The following is a 26239-nucleotide window of genomic DNA, read 5'->3' as shown; positions in this document are numbered from 1 at the left end:
GTGTTTACCCAAAACACATTACACGCTTATTATCAGAACAGACTTGAAACATTTTCCGCCATTTTTTGCTTTAAAAAAAAAAACGAAACAATAAATAGAATCAAGACCTATTCGGAACCCCCCCCCCCCCCCCCCCCGCACCACGCAAATTTAGGCCTACGATGTCAAATGTTACAAACTAGCCTAAGCGCATCGACTTTTTTTTCGTTAGTCCAAAACCAAACAAGACGGTCTAACGAATAGTACACAGCACGGTTTAACTGATGATTGTTTAACTTTTTTCTGGACAAACTAAAATGAACAGAAAAGCTATCAAACCGCTGGTAGCAGACAACTTGCGGTTGCTAACCTTTTTTTTTTTTTTTTTTTTTTCGTTCGTGACTATTGCTCAAAGTCTCGGACCCAACATCGGTACACATTTATTATTATTTTCCTTCCTTTACTTTTCCCTGTTTTACTCCCGACTGCCACTAGCTTTTTCGGTGGTGTCGACTCACGACGCCCAAATTACGTGCGCGTAGATTACGCAAAAGAGACGACATACAACAAGAGACACACACCGGCGCAAAGTATGCCGCGTGAATATTAGACCGGACGCGGCCGCAAGAAGTTGGTGAAGCGAAGTGAGGCAACGTACAGGGAAAACAAACACACACTACAACTGCAATATGTAATTAAAAAAACAAAAGCCTGCCCATTTATTTCTACTTTTCGGAAAACGTCTTCAAAGTTGCGTTTCATAACAACATTATACAACAACAGCGGCGGTGGCCCCATTTCCCACACGGCTCAGCCATATTTTTCATTCTTTTTTTTTTTTTTTTGTTCTTTTCCTTCTCCAAATAAAAATAAATATCTAAAAAAAAACATTGCGAGTAAATAACCAAAAGACTTTAGTGTACGCCAGAGTGTATGCGTGTTAATACGGCTAGGCTTCTAATGCATAACACTGCGTATACTCTGTAGCGTACACGTACATGTAGGCTACTACGTAATAATGATTATTATGTGGGCGTTGTCGACTTCTTCAGCTTACAAAAAAAAAAATCTATACAATAAATAGGACGTATGATAGTGCGCAAGTATAACTATAGTTAGGATAAAAATTCCTAATGTGGCCTAGTACATTTTCGTTGCACTTCCGCTGAAAAAAAAAAAAAAAAAGACGGTTCGTTTCTCTTTGCTTTTTACATCCGGCGCGTGAAAGCGGCAGTGGAGACGACGGGTATATATTTCTCAACTAGAAGAAGGGGCCATATAAACATAAAGACTACGCAAGAAAAACTTGGAAAAAAAAAATAATAAAACAATAATAAGATGTGTATACTAAATACATAAAATATAATGAATTGCAACGAATGATCAGGACTGCGTGAAGCTGCCGGGAAACACAAAACAGTGCAGCCCTGAAGGGTAAAAAAAAAAAAAAAAAAAAAAAGCGAGTTTCGTTCCGCAGATATAACTACGGATGGTTTCCTTGTCTTCATAAATTTTCAAGTCAGAGCGAGAAAGACAGGACTGAAAGAAAAAAAAAGAGCTAGGGCGATCTATCGGATGCTGCTGGCAGCAAATCAAGAAGACGACGGCGACGACGTAGAGTAGCATAGTAGCACTTTGGATGACTGCCATAACACAAGAGTGAAATACTTTGGTAAATGCCTACAGCGTCAGCCGATGGCAATGGAACAGATCTATATTTACACAAGACGAGTATTAACCTATAGTCCTTTTTGAAATTGCTCGAATTCAATAACAAAAAGGTGGCCGGCCGGAGCGATGCAAAGGTCATCCCGCATCAAGGCTAGGCTTTCCATTTCCTTTTAAAAAATGTGTGCGTCATCGGTAGGGATAGATCTGGAACGCGGTGGATGTTGCAACTGGTAAACACAATACGCTACAAAATTCTAGGCTATCGGCAATTGTTTTTTACGACCTCCTTTTAGATTGCACTAAAAGAAAAAAGAAAAACAGTTGCGTCTTATTGTGTGCCTTGCTTGCCCCGCTTACGGGCTCCGAAAAAAAACGAAATGTGGAGGTTTTCTTACGAGCGCAAAAAGGGCTCAAGGACGTTGAGAAAAGAAGAGAAATTGTTCCATAAGAGTAAAGGACACGAGCAAGAAGAAATCCTTCATCTTCAGGTCTGACCGATACAGCCCTTTAATAGTATGCCTATTCATTTATTTATAAGCGCTCGGCATCTTGGTGCGCTATAATAGTGTAATATGGCAAAGTTATACTACTCTCTCGCAACAGAGGGAACGTGAACCTATAGGCCTATTTTCGGTCATCCCTTTTAGATACCCTTCTTGTGCAAGAGAAGAGAGAGAGAGGGAAAGCCAAAAGGGTCTCGACTGGAGGTCTCTTTTTTTTTTCTTTTCTTTTTTTTGTGTGTGTGTGTGTGTACCATTTCAAAGCTCCGCCCATCGGTGGCTATAGCCCAGCCAATAAAAAGAGGGATAACGGCGGCAGTAATGGCCGCCGAGAAGCCGCCGCCGCCGCTTCTGCCCCGTGTTGTGTATATTGGGAATTCTTTTTTAAAGAAAAAAAAAAAAAAAAAGGAGAGAAAGAGCCAAGAGATTCTGCTGCTGGCACGGCCTATATATATCTATGAATTTAGAAAAGAAACGCTGTGCGCGGCCGCAATAAATCACCACGCCAGCTAACAAACATACAGACACACACTCGGTCCCGACTGTATAGAAAATGAATAATTTTCGTTCAGAAAAAAAGAAACATTTCTTAGCTGGTATTTTCAAACGCAGATGCTTCCTTTTTTTTTTCTCCGTCGTCTTCGGGCTTTTTTTTTTCTTCAGTTCCCAAAGGGAAAAATAGAAACAACTCCCTTCTCCCAAACTTTTTCTTTTTAAGATTTTGATTGGATGAACCCCCCCCCCCTTCAAAAAAAAAAAAAAAAAGATTTATTCACCATCAGTTTACTCTCACAAAGAGCTTTTATAGGGAACAAAAAAACCGGAAAAAAAAAATAACTTTCTTGCGAACTGGTGGATAGAGTTCATAGTTAAATCAACCAAAGCGTTGCATTTATAGAAAATAAATAAATAAAAAAAATATCTATACCCAAAAAACCATGACGTCGAAAAATAAAAATCATTGCACGGTCAAATTGCTCTTACGCAGGTGGAAATAAAAACCCTACCCCCCTCCTCTACAGCTAATACTCTCCTTTTTTTTTTTTTTTGGCTGCGTGTGTATAGGTATGGCGGCATTGTTACTCAACTGGCCGGCCAAGTGTTTATACACACACACACACACACACACCGGTACATAGTGGATATACACTCCCAGCAAGCGAGCTCTTTCTTTTTTTCTTGTTTTTAATAGAGTCATTAAAGCTCCATATAAAGGAACACCAAGAAAATGGTGGGTGAAAAAAGCGCGCGCAACGAGACAAATAATAATAACAATGATCATAATAATCACCGTCATAATAAACGAGCTCTGAGCGGCCAGAAAACCTGTCGGGGAATGAACGGGAGGCGGAAAGGTAACGTGAAACAAAACAAAACAAAAAAAAAAAAAGGAAATAAGAAATGACCCATCTCCTTGAGAAAAAAAAAAAAAAAAAGGATAAATAAAGAAAATCGCTAAATTAGATACAGGTGGAAAAACAAAAACAAAACACGAACGATACCCGAGGACTAGTCAAGAAAAAGACATTATCGCCTCGACTGCTATGTTATCATTTTCTTTACTCTCTTTCTAAAGTACGTAGTTTGTAATTTCGTGCTGTTTGCGCGACCCTTCTCTTTTTTCTTCTCCTTCTTCTTCTGTTGTTAAACAGCCAATATGATGAAGCGATCCCGCTTTTCATTTCGCTTCTACGATACAATTGCACGACAGCCATCAAACATGTTGGCCTCTCCGTCGTCAAGAAGCCGACGGATCGAAATGCAACCCACGGCAAAAAGTTCTTAATTACAAAGAACGTGTGTATGTGTGTGCCCGCAAGTGCTCGTTCAGATTGGATTGCAGTGTGATATTTCCGTGATGTCTCGTCTCTCCCTCCCCACCCCACCCCCCACCCCCGTTTTCTTTTTTTCTTTACTCAGCCAGAAAGAGAGGGAGAAGATATTATTAAGAGGCCGCGCTATATGAGCGCGTGGACGAGGCTATGTGAGTGTAACATACTAAAGTCGTTGCGGCGGCCATTTTGGACGCTATTACACGCCCCGCCCTGACTGTTTTTTTTTTGTTGCCCGTACTCTTGTAGTTTGTACTAGTGGCAGTAGAAGCCGTTTCCAAAGGGGGAGTGCAAAGCAGTGGCCCCCCTCCATAAGCCCCCATAGGCAAGCAGAAACGACGGCCGTCCTATAGTTGCATCTGGCGCCGTGGCCCCAATAGGACGCAATTCTTTGACTTGTGAGACTCGTCGAATAGCCGACGCAGCAGCAAAAAAAAAAAAAAAAAAAAGAAACAAAATAACGAAAACAAAAATTGCAGAAAAAGAGAGAGAACAAATAAAGCGCGACATCTTATTGCCGAACGTAAGAGGCGAACAACAACAAAACATTTGAACGGTAAGAGGCCTATACGTGATTTTTCATTTAGTTAACTGTAAATCAGAAATGAGAAGTTCCCAACGTAAAAAATCAGATGGAAACCTTAGGTCAGGTTAATGATCGTTTCGTTGTTAAAAAAAAAAGTGTGAGATACTGTAGTTTAAAAGATTTGAACGTTGATTGCCCATATAAGTAAAACGGCTGTATGGGCAAATGGCGCGGCCGGCCCTTTAATTTTCCAAACGGTCCATAAAAATCCCGAAAATATGGGCAACCGTGTTGCTACTAGCGTTGCTCTTGATGGCCATCAAACAGCGTGCGCCTCTCGTTTCATTTTTTTATTTTCTTCCTTTCTTTTTTTGATGGCCACTTCTGACTGTCACATTTTATCCAATCAAGAACGAATTCCGCCATCAACAAGCGCCTGTGTATAGTAGTTCCACTATTGCCAGCCAAAACGAGCCATTTCTAGCGTCGATTACCTCGCAATTTATTGGCAGGATAGATTCAACTTGAAACAATGATATTCCACTCGTTTTTTTATGAGATCGTCACCAAAAACTTGTTGCAACGTTATCGACTTTATTTCGAAAGGTCGATTCAAAGTGTCGCATAAAAGAGAAGCCATTAACGGTGTTTTAAAGGACATTTTCGTCAAACACGAGAAAATAAATCAGGACCGAGATCGTCTTTGACACATCGTAGATCATTCAGGTTTGCCTAGACCATCCGCACTGCCTTGCAGACACCTGCAGGGTTTTATGAACTATTAAATGCGCGTTTTGTGGCTTTTTAATGATTATTGTGCTATTCCCTCCTTTAAGTGCCTTTTGTATCCTTGGGTTACGCCAACACCGACGATGAACCGACTGTGTACCAACACAGGCCAAAACCTGGGCAAAGAAATCTACCTTTTCCTTGCAGATCCTTTGAAACCTTACGTTTGCTGTATCGAGCCGCCAATTCTTTTGGTGTTTTTAAATATTGGTTCGCAAAAGAATAACAGATGGTCACAGTAATTGTACGCGTTGGCAAAGTAACACAAATTACAAAAGGCCTAGAATTCTAGTCAGCAACATTTTTCGAACTTTTAAAGAACCGGTGGATGAAAAAGCGGTAATGGATGGTTCGAACAACGCCAAGAAATTAAAGGCAATCAAAAAGCAATCGTTGCGAATTTAAATGGCAGATGAAGTTGTGTACAGCAACACGCCTTGCAAAGCTGAAGTAAAATAAACCTTAATCCTAACTCATGACGCGAATCGAAAATGAAAAAGACCCCAAATCGACCGAATTGATTGAACAAACTTTAACTTTCATGCAAACGAAGAGATTTAAAAGCAAAACTTGACTTACCCGTCGGTAGATGTTAGGCGCTTAACCCGGAGCCGGTGAGTGGGGTAACACAAGAGGCCTAGAAAGAAAGAAAAAAAATCGAAAGTTAAAATCATTGCATTTGTTAGCTGGAAAATAATTTTTGCAGAACACTAACACTACATAACATTAAAGCGTAATATAAAGGAAACTTCTAATACCAAAATAGGCCTATATATCGTATTCGAAAAATAACTGAACTGAGGAAATTCAGGGACGCAACGTCAAAATTCAGGGAAGACCTGGAACGTAACGTTGTATAGTCGTTAATGAATCAATGCGCGATTATCACGATGTTATACACCATCTTAATTTTCAATCCCTTCTTCCTACGTTGAACGTCTAAAAACTTATGCTTTAATAGAGAAGCCGAACATTAATTGAATGCAATTGCAGAACGATCTCTCCTATTTTGCCTCAGTTTTTTCTCCTACTTAACCCAAACATCTGCAACATTAGAATAATGAAATCATCCGGCGTTACGGGGAAAACGAAAAGAAACAGGAGAATATACACAAAAAAAAAAAAAAAAAAAAAAAAAAAAAAAAAAAAAAAAAAAGATGCAAGTCGCATGAAATTATCAGACTATTAGAGCGCCGCCCAGTGGATTGGTCACTGTGGCAAAGGAACACCGTGCCGACTAGCCATCAGTCACGGCCGATGGGTCCACCCGCTGTTTTTCGCTGTTGCTTTTTTGGCCTATTCTTGCGGTCGGCCAAATATGTGAGCTCTTCTTCTTTCTCTCGTTTTCTTCATCATCTTTGGCCGCCGGCTGTGTTTGAATATAGCAGCAGGCAACGAAGAGACAAGCCAAAGGCTTCGCTGATGCTTTCTTAACACACAAACACGCACCGTATACACGCAGGCACAAACGCATTCACATAAAACAGCACTCTCTCTTGACTCCAGAGAGTAAAAAAAAAAACAAAAAAACAAAAAAAAAACATGGCATGAAAAAACTTGAAGCAACGACGTCATAACCATTATGTGCAAAGGTTTTCTTCTTATCTTTTACGGCACCAGAGAGAGAGAGAGAGAGAGAGAGAGAGAGAGAGAGAGAGAGAGAGAGAGAGAGAGAGAGAGAGAGAGAGAGAGAGAGAGAGAGAGAGAGAGAGAGAGAGAGAGAGAGAGAGAGAGAGAGAGAGAGAGAGAGAGAGAGAGAGAGAGAGAGAGAGAGAGAGAGAGAGAGAGAGAGAGAGAGAGAGAGAGAGAGAGAGAGAGAGAGAGAGAGAGAGAGAGAGAGAGAGAGAGAGAGAGAGAGAGAGAGAGAGAGAGATGAGAGTTGAATGCTGTTGCGCTATTCAGCGAGAGGTCGTTTGGGGTTGTAGGGAATGATCTAAATAGCCCATCAAAAAAGTGTTACTACTACTATTATACTACGACTAGTAGTACGCACTATTTCACTCTCTATCATCGTCTCAACCACCGCAATGGCAAACAAAAGGAGGAACGCGAAGAAGAGCCTTTAAAAATGGATGCCGCAATCAAAACAGACATGAAGCGCCCATAGACTCAAATCGTTACGATCTGTTTTATCGATCGTAAAAATAAAGGCAACAAAGCGCGTCGTCATCATCTCACCCAATTATCGTTTCAACCGCCCGTTACATCACTCAATCTATTTGCTTGATCTATTAACTTTTAATTTTTATCAATTCGTCGAGCTTTCTCCGGCGATCTGTTTGTGCTATTTACGTCATTTGAAAAATAGTAATAATAACAATAATAAAAAGGCAAAGTGTAAAGGTCAGTAGAGTCATCTAACGAGTAAATACGACATCCGATACGTTGTCAGAAAAATCGCGCTTATGTTGAAATACAAGACGACGGCAAGCTTTCCTTGTTACTTCATCAAACGACGATCAATCAGACTAAACAGATTCGATATATCTCATCAAACGGCTCAGTGACGTGAAATTATTTTTTTTTAATGCCCTGATTTCTTTTGTATTTTTAACTTGCAGAGACCTTCTGGCTCAAGTTCCGGACACTTACCATCAAAATTATTGAAGAAAAAGAAAGAGTAACGGAGCGCAATCGGCTGGCCATATAAACGAGCCTGCTGTTTCCTACCCAAACACAATCAAGAAAGCCTGTTACAACTTACTTTACCGTGTTTTCGCAGCAGCAAACACATTTTCCATCCATCCATCCCATTTGTAACCATTACGCGCTTGTTTCAAACACCGTCGAGTGGCGCTAGCGTGTCCTCCATTGCCCCGAGATCCGCAGAACAAGTGGGCGTAGCCATCCATCAAAGTACAGCAAAAGCTCCTCCCCTCATCCCACCCCCAACTCGGTTCTCGTGCCCATCATGATGGTTGTGGCTGCCGCAGAGCGCAGGCCCGGCCCGCGGCCGCAAAGCCATTAGGAGGGTTCGTGTAGAAACGACTGCGACGCTCATTGGTTCTTCGCATCCGACCCCCCCCCCTCGCCAAGAGAGGGAGAGAAACCCCTCCTTCTCTTCGACTACGACTACTACAACAACTACGACTACTCATACCCCCATTATAGAGGCCTCCGTGTCTTTGCCCAGCACCCTTTTGTGAGTCCCGCGCACGGCGAACGGCTTTAGTTGATCGCTATCAGCAGACTTCGACGCAACCGCGTGCCAAGCGCCTCTCTCTTTCTCTAGCATCCAACCTGGAACGTAAGAAGCGCGGGAGAGTGTGAGTCCCATTTGAATTTAAGAAAAAAGAATTCAGTGCTATCTATTTTCTAAACACATCTGGTAGCCTGGAAAAAGAAACACATCAGTCGAATAATTCAGTGTTCTCTGGCGCTTCCTCCTCAGTGCAATCGCAACGGAACCAAGTCCCGGGCTTTAACGTTCCAACGGGACGAAAGTCCCTAACTCTTTTTTTTTTTCCCTTCTCCCTTTTAAGTGTGTGTGTGATTGGTGTGTTCCAATAAAGTGCAAACGACATAACAACGTGTGGACAGTCACATTTTTGCTACGTCGAAAATGATGAACTCGTATTTCGAACAATCCGGTTTCTACGGCGGTCACGGACAAACGGGAGCCGAACAGGCGTATCGGTTCCCGCTGGGTTTGGGAGTCAACCCGTACGGCCCGCCGTCCGGAGGCGTGACGCGCCAAGTCGACTCGTACGACCAGTCGTCGGCGGCAGCAGCGGCGGCGGCAGCAGCGGCAGCTTCGTGCAAACTCTACGAGCAACAGTACAAATTGGACTGCAGCAAGGCCGACCAGAACGGCTACAGTTCGACGGGCATCGTCAAATCCGACAACAATTCGGCCATCAGTTCATGGGCGGCGGCAGCGGCTGCAGCGGCCGCCGTGGCCGGAGCAACCCAACAGGGAGGAGTCAACGACCGAGGTGTCGGAGTGGGTTCCGTTGGTCACGGACACAATAACATCAACAATCGTGGGGTGGGCGGCGGCGGCGGCATTGTCGGAGGCGGCGGCGGTTATCCGGGCGTCGCGTCCAACGTCTCGGGCGGCGTAGGAGTCGGCCCCGAGGCCGCCGTCAGCGCCGTCACCCCCCGTTCGGCCGGCCCCAATTCGGTCGGTCCCAACAACAACCCGTGGAGCCCGTGCTCTCTCAACGCCACGACGGCCGTCCAAGCGCCCGTGTCGCAACACGGCGGAGGCGTCATCTCGCAGCACAACACGCAACACTCGCAACAACATCAACACAACTCGGTACAACAGCACAGCACCACAACACGGCCAACCAGCACGCCATCAGCCAGCAGCAGTCACCCCAGAGTCAATCGTCCGCCCATACCTTCTACCCCTGGATGGCCATCGCCGGTAAGTCCGCGCCCGTTCATTTCATTTTTTTTTTCTTGTTTTTAATTTTAAACATCGTAAATTACGGGCGTTTCAAAAAAAAAAAAAAAAAAAAAAAAAAAAAGAGACGGACGCGTGCGTGAGGTAATTTATGATTCGTGTAGTGCGTAGTGTCATGATCGACAACAGCAAAAACAAAGTCTCAAAACTCTGGCCGATCACGATTTTGTGTGTTGTTGACTACTGCCCTGTTGAATGTTCGCCCTACTGTTGTTGTTTTGCTGCCATGATGATATGCCCTCACGTGGTGGGCTGTTGAAGTAGGGGGCGGATCAAAGCCATAACTCTTTTTTTCACCGGCCGAACTAGCGGAAAGAGACGGGTGGCCCCGGCAACGCGTTACGTTTTTTTTTTTTTTTTCGATCGTTGGTAAGGGGAGAAAAAAAAAAATCAACGACTCGTCCTTATCGTGTCGCGCACAACACGCAAATCCTTACACATCCGACCCCCCTTTTTTTGATGACCTCCATAAAAATTCGAAACCGTCGGACCTCTGCAAGCGCTCGTAACTTTCCTTTGTATCCAGTGGTAACAAGCACCCAAATCACATAAAATGTCTGTTTCTATTTCGTTTACGTTTGTTTTGTGCGAGAGGGTCGCCACGCCAATTCAGAAAGGGTACAACATAACAAATAAAAACCGAAAAAAAAAGGAAATACGCCAATGGAAGTTCAGTTAGAGCTATTAAAATTGACATCCTTCCGTTCGCTTTCCCCAGGAAACAATGTAAAATTATCTTCAAGATTTTTATCATAATTGAACGAGACGACAGTCTTAATCCAACAGCATTGTCGTCAATCGGCAATTCATAAGCAATTTCGCTCTTTTCCCCGACAATAATAACATAACAACAACAATAAAAAAAAAAAAACATTTTATCCCGTCAGTAACTTGAAAAAGAACCAAGTATTATGCAAATGACCATTTCTCTCACTCACTATCTATCAGCATTTCCTCCCTTTCTTTGCCTTTCTTTTCCAGGTGGCTAGCCGGGCGTATGGTACAGCACAGCCGATAAGGCTACGCTGGGCCATAGAGATTACCCAATATGCCCTTTTTCTTTACCTCTTCAATAAAAAAAAAATTAAAAAAAAAAACAGAAACAAAATAAAAACAAATTCCTCATGTTGCTGCTACTACTATCTAATACAGCTACGAGCGTTCGTTTATACCGATAACGCTAAAATCTAGAAAAGAAAAAGGAAAAACAAGGAGAGAGATAGAGTTTGACCATTTGCACGCGCGCCCGGGAGTCCTGAGGCGCTGCGTGCGCAACAGGTCTTGCGGGAGGACGACATAACCCCATCGATTTATCAATAGTCGACAAACGTTTCAAAGAAACGAGAAAAAATCGAGAAAAAACACCCAACTGAGTTCGCCATTCATTTTTAAATAAATAAATATTAAAAAAATAAAATAAAATGCATAAATTTGAAATTGAAATGCTATGGACCCCCTATCGTTCGACACGGGTCGTTAAATGGTCAAGTCATGAAAAGAGTGACATCTCAAGTAAGAAAAAAAAGAGCAGAGTGAGGGTTAGTTGGAACGTATCACCGGAACACCATGTAACAGCGACTACAAGATTTGTAGAAATGCAACCCCAGAGGTTTAGTAGGCGGGAACCCCGAAAAGAAAAATAAATGAAAAGGTTTCCTTTTTTTTTTGGCCCCTTCAGGTGAGAGATGCGGGGGGTCGGGGACTGTTCAGATGACTCCGTGGGTATCTAGGACGAAAACACTGCGCTTTTTTTTTATGTAATAATTTATCGTGTCCAGTCCGCAAACATAAAAAAAAAAAAACAATCCAAAAAGAGACATCTTCTTTTCGCAAGTGCAGTTCAATTGGGGCGCGCAAAGGGAACATTCCAAAAACATGAACATCATTCATAAAAGAGGCGCTCGTGTTCGTTCGTGTGTGTTGACACTCGGTCGGCTAGACGACGGTACTAAGCCGTACAGACAGCGTCGAGCCACGCGTTAGGAATTACAACTGCCTTTTATTTTCCACTCATTTCTTTTTATTTAAAAAAAAAAAAAAAAAAAAAAACACCACCTGCTGTTCGCTATTTGGTAATGATCGTACGAAGGACAGATGAAGAGGCGCGCATAACGATCAGGTTGGACATAAATCACGGCCGGCATAGTAGTCGAATAGCAGTCGTGGTTTACGCACGGCAATATTTCACGAGAAGCAACGCAGCAGGGCAAATGGTGGTGGGATTGATTTCAATCTTTCTATACGGTGCCTAGTTTAGCTAGTTGTTTAACCAGCTGGTGACCGTGTGAGTACATTCTATTATTGCTGGGATTTACTATCGCTGGCGTAGAATCTGCACAGTTCCAAACAAATGGTGAAAATGACACGTCATTCAGCCAACAAAATGAGCGAAATTGAAAACTTAAAAATTCTATGATATTTTTTTTCGAATCACCTTAAAAATAGAAGCAATTGGCTGAAGAGTGTTCGCTATTACGGAGGAGGAATTTGAGCGATGAGTTAATTGGTTCAAGACAAAAGGCAAAAATTGTTTCAAACGAAAAACGTTTTTTGAGCATCCAACTATGAATTCCTCCCAAAAGACGAACTGTTTCCTTTTTTTTTTTCATTACAAAAAAAAGTTAAATTCGAAGGGTTCGTTTTCAACCCCTATATCCCCCCTTCCCCCCCCCCCCCGAAAAAAAAAACACGAAATAGAAATAGAAAAAGAGAGAAACCCCCTCTATTTTTGGTTGTAACTTGCATGGGCCGGATGGGTCGACAGAGGGAATTGGAGCTGGAAAAAGCGATAAATCTTCTCTCATGAACCAGGGACCTAATGTTCATCTAGAGCCACACGTCTGCGTTGCACTGTGAGCTCTGGATGGACACACAAGAGCGAAAAATACTCCAATGTTCACTCAGAAAAGGAAAGAAAAAAAAAAGAAAAGAACCAAAGAGAAGTTGAAGTGAACATTGCATGCTTAACAGATACGTACACACGCACAAAGTTTATCCAAAGCTATGACCTCTTTTTTATTTCCTTGCCAACAGTTTCGAGTTGAAAGACCTCCACCACACACACACGCACACACGCGCACACTAAACGAAAAATAAAAACGGTAGTGGCTCCAGCTCGGCGCTACAGAATCCGATCTTATTCTTGTCCCTTTTCGTTTTGCTTTTCTTTTTTCTTTGACCAGAACAAGGAGGCAAAAAAAAAAAAAAAAAAAAAAAAAAAAAGGAAAAAGGCTAACAGTAGTATTCCGTTCATCATCGATTACACTTCGTCGTATTTCGCTCCGGCAGAGGAACTTTCGAGCTATACTATTGTTGAAGCTTAGGGATCGAGGTGGGGTGTTCATTTCATTTGTGTAGTATACGTATACAGAAGCGATGCAACGCCATTGGATACCCCCGTGGCAGATCGAAATCGGGTACGGTGTTTTTCTTCAGCCGTATAACGAAATCAGGCTGAATCCTACACTGGAAAAGCGGAGCATTTCTAAAAGGAAAACCAGGACGACACACCAGCTAGAAAACTGTTTGCGTGCTGACTTTAAGTTGAAAGTTGACAACAAAAAAAAAACAGGAAAAAAAAAAAAAAGGAAAAAAAAAAATAAATAAAATTAGAAAACAATTAATAATTGGAGGAAATCAGACGCCGCAGTGAAAAGAATGAGAGAAATAGGAAAGGCTAAGAGAATTACGTGAATCGACTGGTAGTTAAGTAACGAAGTCACGGGTGGTCCGTCGGTGGCGAAAGCGTCGAGGTTTGTTTTCATAGTGAGACCCATCAGAGAAACAACAACAAGCAACATCAGCAACATTGCGGAACTTAATTATTCTTTTCTTCTTTCGTGTTTTCCCTTTTCAAGTCTTTCTTTTAAAATTTTTTAAAAAGAGAAGGGCAAAAAAAAAACAAAAAAACCAGTACATCTAACCGTCGTTAGATGGCGTGCGCCAACATACCCTATCCCTCCCACAACGTCAAGTCTTGCGCACACAACATCAGCACGGTCATCCGAATCTTTATTAATGTTTGTTTACTGTTTACCCTGTTGAGTCCACACAGTTTATTTATATTCATTGCGCCCTCTTTTATTTTTACGCAGGCAATAAAAGTAATGGGACGGATTTAAGAATCAACTTGTCTCTATAATTCGAGGCGGTAGATTAAGGCGGTAATGAACGTACCGTTTTGGGTTTTTTTCGTTAGCAAAAGAGTAGGGCAGCTGGTGAATCTCGTTAACAGTTAAATTTATTGACACCAAAGTTAGAACAAACATCGCGTTGTTTTACCCTTAATGTTACGATTATTTTCAACGATTATCAATCAAAATGCGACACCCACGGATCGATAAATTGTTCGACACTTTTCAGTTGCAATCCAATTTTTTTAGTGCGTTTAAAAGAAAAGAGTAAAGCGGTTGATTCTAAAAATGACTAACAGTTACAAATGGGGGTCGACCGCTTATTTTCTGATATAAATCACTTCGATACAAACCAGATACAACCTATAATTATGCCGCTGATACGTTTCGAGAATTCAGTCCGACCTGGAGGCGGCCACCACCGAAAGCGAGAAGGGAAAAAAGGCGAAACAAAAATAAAATACAATAAATTGGAAAAAGACTCCTAGCATTTTTAGATTCTTGTTAAAAAAAAAAAAAAAAAAAAGAATGTACACACACGAACGGGACAACAACTCCCGAGTGATCACCATCACACGCTCTATAACAAAAGAAAAAGAAACGTGTAATAGAAAGCGGCGAGGACATAAACCGCACGAGAGAGGACACTCTGCTCTTGGGCAGGAAAATCCTTTTTTTTTAATGAAAAAAAAAATATATAAATAAATAAAAACAATAATGATTTTATTTTTCAAAAAATTCCCTGAGGGAGAGAGCCCAATAAATCACGCAACTTGTGTTGTTTTTTTCCTTCTCTGTTTCTCTTCCCTCTTAAAGGACGGAATAAAAAAAAAAAAAAAAAAAAAGAATCTTCATTCAACGGCAATTCATCATCGACCCTCTGATGTGTGTGTGTGTGTGTGTAAAAGCCAAGGCCGCCGTGTTTTCCTTGTTTGTTGTTTCGTGTGTAATTCAAAATCTACTCGAACGTTATCACCATTTTGTTTGCGGGAAAAATACGGCGCGTAGGTGTAGAACGAGGGAGGATCGTGAAATCGCAGCCCTCCCCCACCCACCTAAACGGCCAAATTGAAATTAACCGAGCGGAAATGTCACGAAGGTTACTCAATACCTCCCCCCCCCCCCAAAAAAAAGCCATCGTAAATCCATTTCTAATCAATAAAAGGAAATATTCGAAATTGTAACAATACTGTGCAAAATAAGCGCGTGTCGTAAATGGAGGGGGTTACGGTTAAGAGGGTCGGGCGGAATAACGAATGCACGCGCAGATATCATATGTGTGTGTACGTATTTGTATATTAGATTTATGTCGTTATATAGAAAAACGGGAAAACACACACACGAGAGCAGACGCCAGCGAGTGAAGCGCACGTTTGCAACGAGTAACGGATCGTTCACACAACGCGTAATGCCAACAACAAAGGAACAGACTGAATCTCTCTCTCTCTCTCTCTCTCTCTCGTTTAGACGTTCTTCCCTATGAAAGCCCCCCTGGGGGGTGGGAGGGGATGGTCGCTGAACGATTTATGCGATTTTCGCTTGATACGCACACATACACACACTCATGGATTGAAAGCTTCTTTCCTGTATCGCGTCCGTCGCGGGACAGACGGTGCTCCGCACAGAGAACTAGGGGGGGAATGTTTTAATATGACTCACGTGCTTCAATTTTTTTTTTTCAGCCAATCGCATGGATCAAATTGTAAATCGACAGAAAAATGTCACAAAAAAGAAAGAGGCTAAACTATTTAACATATGGTTCCATTCCCATGACGTGGATAGCAAAATAAAAAAGAATCATACCCAGACAACCCCGACAAAGATTTTTTTTTAAAAAGGGGGAGTTACCCACAACACGTTTCTCACCCGATGATTGGGTAAAAACGATCTTTGCTGAGCGGGGGTTTAAAAATCCCCCTAAATAGAAAAGTAAATCCGACACTCTGGTTTTTGAGTAGAAAAAACAAAAAAAAAATGCCGCTCTGTTCCCATCCGAGAGGATACGGAACATTCACAATCCTGTTTGAACGTTACGTAACTTTGACATCCAGTACAAATAAATAGAAACAAACTATACTCAACCAAAAGACAAGACTAGACACAGGCGTCAGAGAAGAGCGGAAACGGACGAGAGTTGTACGAGTTATGAACTTACGGTAGAACTCTATAAAGCATTAGCACCCTCTTCCTTTCGACTTCTCTGCTCGGCTGACTGTAGAATGAATTACAATCTTTTTTTTTTTTGGCCTCGTTGGCCCCCATGTACGGAGCATTTCCACAATTGCATTTTCTCATTTTTTATTTTTTCAATTAACTTCAGCACGCAAAGAAGGAAAGAAGAAAAGCAAAAAGCGGAAACTTTGTCCGAGTTCTTCCTGAACCGTTTTCGATCGACTACGCAATTAAAAAAAAAAAAAAAAAAAAAAAAAAAAAAAAAGGGGGGGGGGGGAGATATAAATATGTGTAGAATTTTTAATCACTGACGGGAGCCACAGGGTTTGTTTATCTTCGTTTAAGGTATAATTAAGCTCGAAGGTCTCGAAATGAGAACTTTGAAAATAAATTTGAAAAAATGAACATCGCTTTTCTTCCTTTTTTGTAATACGTAACGTCAAGTTATTGGGGAATTGGATGAAGAAGGGAATTAAAGTCCGAACGCGTTGCCGCACCAATTGCCTAAGCCTCAAGGGTGTGCTTGAAATGAATCGAGTCTACGAAATCATGGACGGTATAGATCTGATAAATCCGGTCCATTATGCACTGCCATCTATCAACTTAGCTTTGAAAAAAAAAATGATCGTTAGAAGTTTCGGGCAGTTTGGTCGGCGCAAAACTGAACTCACTCTTTTTTTTTTTAAGAACAAAGAAAATTCAGGCGACTCGATGAATGACCCAACTTTAAAAAAAAAAAAACAGCCCCTCAAAAAACTAAAAAAAACAAGACTTTATATGGCCCTCTATTAAAAGTTTCTTATGACAACGTATCCTTCCGGACGAATTAGTTCAGGGTCATCCTTTTTTCTTCAAACGACCGAAGAATGAGAGCAAAACACTTTCCCTTTCCTGGTGTCTCTTCAGTTTCCCCCCTTTTTATTTTAGGATGATGACAACGACCGAGTCATCAAAGTCCAAAAAGAAAAGAAAAACGTTTTATTGGACCTCTTCAACATGGTGGCCGGGTTAAACGGTTCTAAATAGAAGCCTAACCCGCTCGTCTTGTAACCCACACACAGACACGGAAAGGGCAAAAGAAAGAATAAGAATTTGTGTGACTTTTATGGCTTTGAAAGCTTTGCCTTAAAAGAAAGAGAAACCAACTGTCCCTGTGATGTACACACACACACACACACAGACACACACGAGGCATCAAGACGAGCGTAGATCTCTCCATCGACCAGAGTAAAAAAAAAATGCCACGGCAAATTTGTGTTTCGCCAGCGTTGGCCGTCCCGCTGAATTGAATCCCGCAGATCATCTTGTTGAGCTCTCGAGGGCACACGGTTCCTGATGTAGGCCATTTGTTTCACTTCATTACCGTGATTATACCCACACACACACAGAGGAGAGAAAATAGAGAGAAGGGCACATTCATCATTATGCAAGATGGGAGACCACAAGGGCAAGAGCGCTTTGCTGGATGCCATAAATGTCGCAAGGCTAACAAACGCAAAACATCAAACTTTTCATTCGACCGGACGCTTGTGCGGAAATCACTAGAATGAGCGAGTTTGCGGGGCGGGCGTGCATAAAACATGTCACGTCAAGAGTAATTGCGCTGCCATAAATCAAAATCGTACCCGACAAACTCTTCTCTTGATTGATTCATTAAGACTAACGGACTACACGTACGCGTCAAACATAAGTATGTAGAGTGGGTGTTCTTACCTTGCGTTTAGCGACGAAATAAACCCCGTTGCTCGCTGCCAAAACCCGTCATTCTTCTAGCCTGAAATTGAAAAAAGGAAATGCGAATTAATTAAATTGAAATAATTATATTCATACAGTTTCACGCGCTTAATTTTATTAAGGAAAGAATAAATTATTGAATCGTTTTATTGGAATGTGAGAAAACATAACAGTTACATGTCATTAAACGAGCTAGCAAATACCGAAAAGATTCATTGCCGTTACGACGCAAGGGCCTATACGAGCGTATCCTTTTACGACTAGAGGGGCTTGTTACTTTTATTGGGACCTAATAAAAAACCTCTTAAAAATCTCGACTGCTACCACTGCCAGTTGGTAATAACAGGCAGGTCTTCTCCGTGTCTGTAAATCATCTACCGAGATTCCATTTGATTTATTCCGACGGCGCTCGTGTGAAAGGATCAATGATCATCGAACTTGTTTGTGTGCGTGTGTGCCCGTCATCGAAATCAACAAGCGAAGAAAGGGGGTAGGATTTTTTTTTTTTTTTTTTCCCCAATAAGATACGATTGGATTATCGTCGGCATCTTCGACTTCTTTTGAGTGTGAAAGTGTGTATAACTAAGTCAAGATACGGCTGTCGTCTCCTCGGTGTCCAGCAGAGAGAGGAATGGGCGCATGTTTCTCTCAATGCTAGCCAGCCTCTATTCTCCATCTCTTTCGGTGTCTTCGATATTTTCCTTTAAATATATACTGGGAGACGCAACAACAAAATCTTATAAACTAAGCAACCCCCGCAGAACGGTCGAAACCGTTTATTTATATCAAGGCTTTTATTTTCCCATTTCACTTCCAAGCAAATTCCTTACTGTGGAATTTTCAGTTCCCTCTCTCTCTCTCTCTCTCTCGCCCATCCTATAATGGAAATTCTTCTTTTCATTTTGTAAACATTTAATCGAAATTTTATTTTTCTTCCTGTTGGCTTTTTCCATCGAGAAAACGAAAAGTAGCGCTGCCGCAAAAACCGCAAAGGCTATCGGAAAAAACAAAAACAAAAAAACAAAATGACGTGCGGTTTTATACACGCTGAACTAGACGAAACCGCTAAAGAAATTTACGAGGACGCTTGAATCAATTTAAGAAATGAAAATAAAAAATAAAAATAATTTATTTATAAGTATACAGTTGAAAGCCTCTGGTCTTTCGGGGGCACTCGGTGTCGTGTCGGTGTAAATTGCATTGAAATCATTCAACAGATGCGCGCGCGCGCGTTGGCGCCGGGTTTATATTTACCACTTGGCAATGATAGAGGACAATAAAGAAGAAATAAGTTCCCTTTCTTCTCTAAGACGCCATTTTCACTTCCAACAAAAAAAAAAAAAAAAAAAAAAAAAAAAAAACACTCATGTGGGGGAGTAGGGCAGGAACGGCAGCTGCGCTATTGGTTGCGGGTCGGTCGGCGACTGTTACAAATTTAACTTGAAGCGCTATTGGTCGTAGGAGGGCGTCAAGAGCGGCTCATTTTGGCGTCGAATGTGCGGGGGAGGTCGACGAGTTAAGACAGGGGAGTTGAAAGAACCAGAGTATTCCGACAAGATGCTGGGGCAATGCGAAAGGGGGACCCCAAAAAAATATATATAAATTCTACTACAAGAAAAGGAAATCTTAACTTAGAATCGGAGACTTCTTGCGTGTACTGACTTCACTGGCGGCATATAGTGCTTGCTAGTTCCTTCTCAAAAAAACTTGTTCAGGCCTCCATTCCTCCCCCCCCCCCCCCTTTTTTTTTCTTCCTTCTTCTTCCCACTGAAATATCTCAAACTCAAAGGATTTACGATCCTTTTTCAGGCCGGTAACTTTTCGACAGCTGAAAAACTCTCTCAGCTCGAGTCTCTTTTCACTGTGTGTGTGTTGCCTATGCGATGGAACTAGCTGTTTTATGCATCAATGTGTGTACTGCGTATTGGAGAGGATCTATAGTTGTTGTTTTTCTCGGCCAAAAAAAGATTTGATATCAAACATGTTGCATCCAAACGAACGAAATTTGAAGAAAAAAAGTTCTAATATATTTGAAAATTTTTCCCGCCTCGGCTGTGATCCATTTATATTTTCTCAGCTGAGAAAGAAAAAGAAAAGAAAAAAAAGGAGGAGGAGATAATGGTGAACACATGATTGGGCTAAATTTATGGGATTTGGCGTGTGATTTACACACGGCTACCTCGATTCTATATAATAGCTCCGTTTTTTTATTATTTTTTTTTTTTTCACCTTCCGTGTGCGCCAGTTCTATTATATTCCTTATTCGCTTTGTAGTCTTGAATACAACAGTTGGCCTTTTAAATACAAAAAAAAGAAAACCAGCCGGAACATACAATGAATGGGATACTCTACGAGGGCTCAATATCCGCTATACCAAATCATACGATGTTCGATTCCTCCACTTCGTAACAATGAGCCCCAAAAAATCAAATAGAACATCCCGTTTTCTGCGGATTGAAATTTGAATATTTCTATTAACTTAAATATCTAAAGATATATATATATTTTTTTTGGTTCTATTTCCAAGCCGATGGCGGCTGAGATTTCCTAATATTTAGACGTCGGAGGAAAGAAAAAAGAAAATAAAACAAGCCGAAAGGAAACAGGGTTGAGGAACACAAGATGATTTGCGCAATCTGTTTCATGTCTCCCGCCGACCGAAACGAAAGGAGTAAAAGAAAAAAAAAAAAAAAAAGAACTTTGAAAATAAACCAATAGGAGACGCTTGTTGCCGAATAGGAAAGGGAGTCGAATTCAGCGTATTGAAATTGTTTTCTTTTCTGTTTTTCAAAATGTATAGTATACGCACTGTGAAATATGCATCGCAGGCGAGTCTGTCGTCTTCGGCTTCCGCAAGAAAAATAGGACCAAAACATTTATTTTTTTCTTTCAGTTCCTTTCTGTGTCTCTCTCTCTCTCTCTCTCTCTCTCTCTCTCTCTCGTGACGATGGATGAGAAGAGTTGCAGACAGAGCGAGTCCGACTCTCCATTCTAAAAAGCTACTGCTCTTGCCTTTTTCCTCTTTCCCCTCTCGCAGCGTCTACTTTATTACACAAAACCAGCAGGGTTGAATGTGTTGGCATGCTCAAGAAGTTTTCAAGCAGCAAAGCGAAGTCCCCTCTACTTCTCTGTTGCAGTACTAAAAGGGGGGGGGGGACGCCATTGTTTTGTCATGCAACTGTTAAATATATCTGTGAATTTCGGGTGGTTTGACGGCCGCTCTCTACGAAAGACCATTCTTCCGACTCGCCTTCGTTTTCTTTGTGGGGCGTATTAATAGATCAACACATCGTTCTCGCCGCGAACGCCCTGCCCCGTTACTTCAAACAAAACAAAACGTTGCAACTTTACACCTCGTTTCTTTTTCTTTAATTGAACGTGCGCTTTAATGAAAAATTGGAAACAGGTCTTAATTATTTTTGAAAGTAGAAAATCGAATCGGGGATCCCCCGATAGACACGATAATTTTTTTTTCGCTGATTGTCTTCGCATTTGTAATTTTCTTAGCTTCTTTCCTTGATGGAAAGGCTGCGAGAAGGTCCGGCCATAAATCTTTCGATAGGTACTGCCCCCATTGTTTCTGCAACCATCGCCGCGTTTCCTAAAAGGTGTTGCGGCGATGGATGAAAACGAAAACCAAAAAGACGGAAATCGAAAGAAAGGGAGGATAGAACCCCTAACAAAAAAAAAAAGTAATCGACATCGGTGTGGTGTAAAGTAATTGCGTCGATGAAACAGAGGAAACGGATAAACACAATCAGCAGTGCAATAGGGCCTCTTTTTCTTTAGGGTTCATTTCGGTGAGAAGAGAAAAGGAAACACAAATTCAATTTAGGTCTTCTGTCTTTGCCTTTCTTTTTACGTGTCTGTGTGTACGTGTGTGCGTTGGCCCGGTTTTTTCGCTGCTGATGACGGCAACCGAAAAGAGAAAATACAAAAAAAAAAAAAAAAAAAAAAAAAAGCCTTTTGGCAGTTTTACGACTTAGTGAGGGCCAACTTTTAATTGACTTCGACACTGGACCTTAACGCACAAACCGAACGGACCAGACGACCCACACAACCACGAGAGTTGCTCTGATTGGACTGGGAAATTTGCCAATCCTGCAGACCAAATGGCGAAAAGCAAAAATAAAAAATGGCAAACATGACACAAATAAAAAGAGCCACGCTCTGTGATTGGTCGCCAGACAAAAACAGGGTATAAAAAAAAAAAAAAAAAAATGAGCAGATGAAAGGAAAACGAGGGGTGGCGTATTTGGGAGGGTTGAAAAAAGTCCACAACGGAGACAGCTGAAAAGCAACAAGAATAGGCGACTCTTCTTTTCAACCTCCCTCCTAAATGGAAAAGAAAAAATGCTGGAACCCCAAAAATGTGGCTCTTTTTTTTTTCCAAAACTTGCATGACCCCCTCCCTTTTGAGTACGAGGGCGGAGAAGTCTATTGCAACCAGCCTATTGGTGCACTGGCCTTTAAAAAGAGAAATAAATATCCCCCCTCTAAATTATTTACACATACAGAGTCATGAATCAAACGACCTGTCAAAGACCTACGCACACCTATCATTCGAACATTTTGTTGAAAAATTCGAAAATTGTAGGCATCAAAGTAAAAGTGTTAACCCAATTTCGAATCATCCCAATTATTCGATCACCCAAAACATCTGTTTTCCAAGAGTCAGCCATTTCCCGACGAGTCTAGGCGGAAGTGTCAGTCAAGAGTTTCTTCTCTCCTGGTGTTATCTTTTTCCCCTTCAATTTCAAAACTCTCACAAGAAACGAGAGGAAAAAAGAGGTTGAAAACGTAACAATTGACGGTTAAAAAGGGAAAAAAAAAAGACAAAGAGAGTGTGAAAGGAGAGACCTTTATGTGAGGTAATAAAACGATCCTCCACTATCCACAGTTCAAAGGGTATTATATACGGAAGGGGGGAAAAAAACAGGGTAAAAGAGAGCCCTATCTATACATAGAACAAAATGTGTATATCTAACAGCGCGCAGCGATCAAAGAGGCCAAAGAGTTTGACCTGACTTCTTCTCGCTCTCTTTTTTTTTACGACATCCCTCGGGCGGCCTTTTTGCGTCACTCTTTCAAACAATTTTTTTTATTTCATTTTACGAGCTCTCGTAAAAGAATAAAATCAAGAGAGAAAAAAAGACATTGAAACAAGACAAGTTACTATCTCTTGTGTTAACCAGAGATATATATAACAGCAAGTATCGCGCTACCTGACAATCGGATGTGCTCCATCTTTCCCCCCCCCCCTCACTATCCCTTATGCCACGGTGGCATAACAGCTCTTTTAAGTTCATCTTGTTCTTGTTACGTGTCCTTACTCTAGTTGTTGGGAAACTGCGCCAGAGTCGAGATCGTTCTTGCCTTGCGTCCTTGTTTCGAATCATTAAAATACTAGCAAAAAAAAAAAAATAAAATAAAATAAAAATTCAAGTGTTGTATCATGTACGCGATAAGTGGAATCCATGTATTTGATCGTGCTTGTGTTTGGCCCGTTTTCAAGGTGCCAATGGACTTCGGCGTCGCGGTCGTCAGACGTACACCCGCTACCAGACGCTGGAACTGGAGAAAGAGTTCCATACGAATCACTACCTGACGAGAAGAAGGCGGATCGAGATGGCTCACGCCCTGTGCCTGACGGAGCGCCAAATCAAAATTTGGTTCCAAAACCGGCGCATGAAGCTCAAGAAAGAGATCCAGGCCATCAAGGAGCTCAACGAGCAGGACAAAGCGACGCACACCAAAGGCGGAAGCTCCAACTCGTCCACCGCGTCTACCACGCCCAACGGAGGAGATTGAGAACAAAAACATTACTAGAAAATGCAAACAGCTAAATCAAATCATCTCCTTCCCTCCCCCCCTCCAAAAAAAATCCTTACTCCCACGATTTTCTTCTTTAACTTTCCTTCAATATTTTCTTACCCCTTTTGCAAAGAACAAATTATGTTTTTTTTTTCCTTCTTCCTGTCCCACTATCCCCATCCCTGCATACCTCACTCAAGTTTGCCACACAACCAAAGCTTCGTTTTTTTTAGTATCTTTTGATTCAAACATCATTCGTCGCAGTGCATCGTCAAACCTTTTAAAGGTAAGCCTCGTTCGCAATTGTCTCATTTTTCTCTTCATTTTTCTATCTCGCTCGAATCACTATCGCGTATGAAAAAAATGTAGTATTATTGTTGTTTCTTTTTCTTTTGTCTGAGCGCGCACAACATTTTATGTTGCACACGTTAAACATTATCCCTACCCCCCCCCCCCCCCCCCCCCCCCAGAGTCAGCCGAGGGCGCCCTTTGATATTGTGACAGACGAGACGCACATACAAATTCAATGTATACGTATTTCAAACAAAAACAAAAGTATTTTTTTTTTCCCTTTTTTCTTTCGATTCAGTTCACTTCATATATATCATGTAGCGGGAATACAACTACGAACACGCACAACAAAAAATCGCTATTCACTACCGCATCGATTTACAATATTAAATTCACACATCCGTTCCCAGTGACGTGGGGATTTATTACTTGGAAAATTGCGCGACCTACTTTGAAAACGCCGGGGAAATAAGAAAACGAGAAGCGCACCCATTGAAAGCCACACTTGGAAAGTTCATTTTATATTTAAATGGTAGGCGATTGCGTACAAAGTCCTCGACGCATTCAATTCAGTAATAACTATGCGGTCGCGTTGCGTAATTAGAAACCGGCCGTGACCAGTTGGAAGCATTTTTTTTTTTTGGCATAATAGTAATCGCAGACGGAGAAAACGGGCGGCTTGAACCCGAGGGAGAGATAGAGAAAATGATGACCAATAATTTGTAGGCTATCTTTACGGAGCTTGCGGCCACGTCTAATTTACGATTCCCCACGTACACAACAACAGCCCGTTATCTACATCTTTTTTCCTCCGTGTTGCATAACTCTACCATTTTCGTTCGCAACGCACGTCAAAAGAGATTCCTTCAGGTGGGCAACACTCAATAGACACACACCGGCCAAATGATGTTGTATTTATTGCTCTCCGACACATAATATAAGTCGCCTTATAAATGTTACGACTGTCTTGTGACCGCTGTTTGGAAAGGAGAAAAAAAAAAGGATTTTCTTCTTTAAAAAAAATGGCCCATCTCGATGACATTAACGACCCAATTAAAGACTGGGGAAGCCCAACCGGCTTTTTCACAACGGTGTGTGTGTGTGTGTGTATGTGTGTGTAATCCTCAACGACCATCAATAAGACATTTCCAGGCCGCAAATGGTGACTTTTATAGATATCGCTCTCCAAGGGAGTCCGCTGTTGCGCGCGCGCGTGGGTTAACGGTGGGTAGGGTGCAATATCGGCTACTGGATTTTACTAACGATTGGGATATTGTCGTGATTTGAAAATATACTGTTTGTGAAACAAGGGAAAGATGGTCAAAAGTAAACAGTCTACAGGGCAAGTTCAAAACCCCCCCCCCCAAAAAAAAAGCCATTGATAATGTGTGTGTGTGTGTGTGTGTGTGTGTGTGTGTGTGTGTGTGTGTGTGTGTGTGTGTGTGTGTGTGTGTGTGTGTGTGTGTGTGTGTGTGTGTGTGTGTGTGTGTGTGTGTGTGTGTGTGTGTGTGTGTGTGTGTGTGTGTGTGTGTGTGTGTGTGTGTGTGTGTGTGTGTGTGTGTGTGTGTGTGTGTGTGTGTGTGTGTGTGTGTGTGTGTGTGTGTGTGTGTGTGTGTGTGTGTGTGTGTGTGTGTGTGTGTGTGTGTGTGTGTGTGTGTGTTTTTTTTTTTTTTTTTTTTTTTGCTGGGCTTTTGTAGTTGCAAGCAACAAAAAAAAAGGGAAAAAAGGAAAATCGAAAAGGTTTATTTTACATGGTAGTAGAGCTCAGTCGCTAGAGACCTCTAACGGTCATTTTGAAAAGTACCAGGGGTTTTTACTAAACGCAGTTACTAATGTGACCACTACGCGACTTTCGTATGTTTTTTTTTTCTTTTACTTTTCTTTTTTGTTCTTTATTACAAAATGGACCACCAACTTGGAATTTGCGGACGAAATTTCGACAACGTTATTAAGAGTAAAATTGTTGCCGAACACGATATAAAAATTTACTCAGTTTACAATAACAATATCAGTTTACTTCCTCACTTGAAACTACTCCTTAACTTGAAAAACCTGAAAATGATTTTAATTTTACTCCATTATTTCATTTATGTTGTGGCAAACAATTACAATTTGCGAATCACGCAATTAAATTTGTAAATTGAAAGCACGTGTAAGCCAAAACGAAATGAAATAATTCCCTCGTGAAGTAACACGTTGTCCAATTTACCGCTAGATGTCCGAGCTCGTCTTATTTAGCCTTTGAACAAGCCCCACGGCCTGAACGAGTAAGTGAGTCGAAACTCTGGTACGAAAAAAAGAAAGAAAAAGAGAAGAGACACGCCCTTAAATTCCAATGGGGTTGCTGGAATAACCAAAGCTTGTTACTTAAAAAAAAAGAAAAAAGA

The 26239-nt window shown here is 41.5% G+C and overlaps 2 protein-coding genes across 2 annotated transcripts in view; both read left to right on the top strand.

Annotated features, from left to right (window-relative positions):
- The first annotated feature begins 4125 nt into the window (after positions 1-4125).
- On the top strand, positions 4126-24192 carry LOC130696165 (homeotic protein ultrabithorax-like). The gene is given in 4 exon segments (XM_057519244.2): positions 4126-4538; positions 7859-9571; positions 9574-9669; positions 23263-24192. Coding segments are annotated over 3 exon segments (1104 nt in total). The 5' UTR covers positions 4126-4538; positions 7859-8859; the 3' UTR covers positions 23559-24192.
- LOC130696158 (GATA zinc finger domain-containing protein 10-like) overlaps positions 23710-26239 on the top strand; it is an 18983-nt gene continuing 16453 nt past the window's right edge. The window contains exon 1 of the mRNA XM_059495339.1: positions 23710-23847. The gene's annotated coding sequence lies outside the window, so the exon portion shown is untranslated. The remainder of the gene's footprint in view (positions 23848-26239) is intronic.

The sequence above is a fragment of the Daphnia carinata genome, chromosome 5 (genome assembly GCF_022539665.2).
Source record: "Daphnia carinata strain CSIRO-1 chromosome 5, CSIRO_AGI_Dcar_HiC_V3, whole genome shotgun sequence".
Taxonomy (NCBI): domain Eukaryota; kingdom Metazoa; phylum Arthropoda; class Branchiopoda; order Diplostraca; family Daphniidae; genus Daphnia; species Daphnia carinata.
Note: the sequence above shows the minus strand (reverse complement) of the source record. Positions and strands in the feature narration are given on the sequence as shown.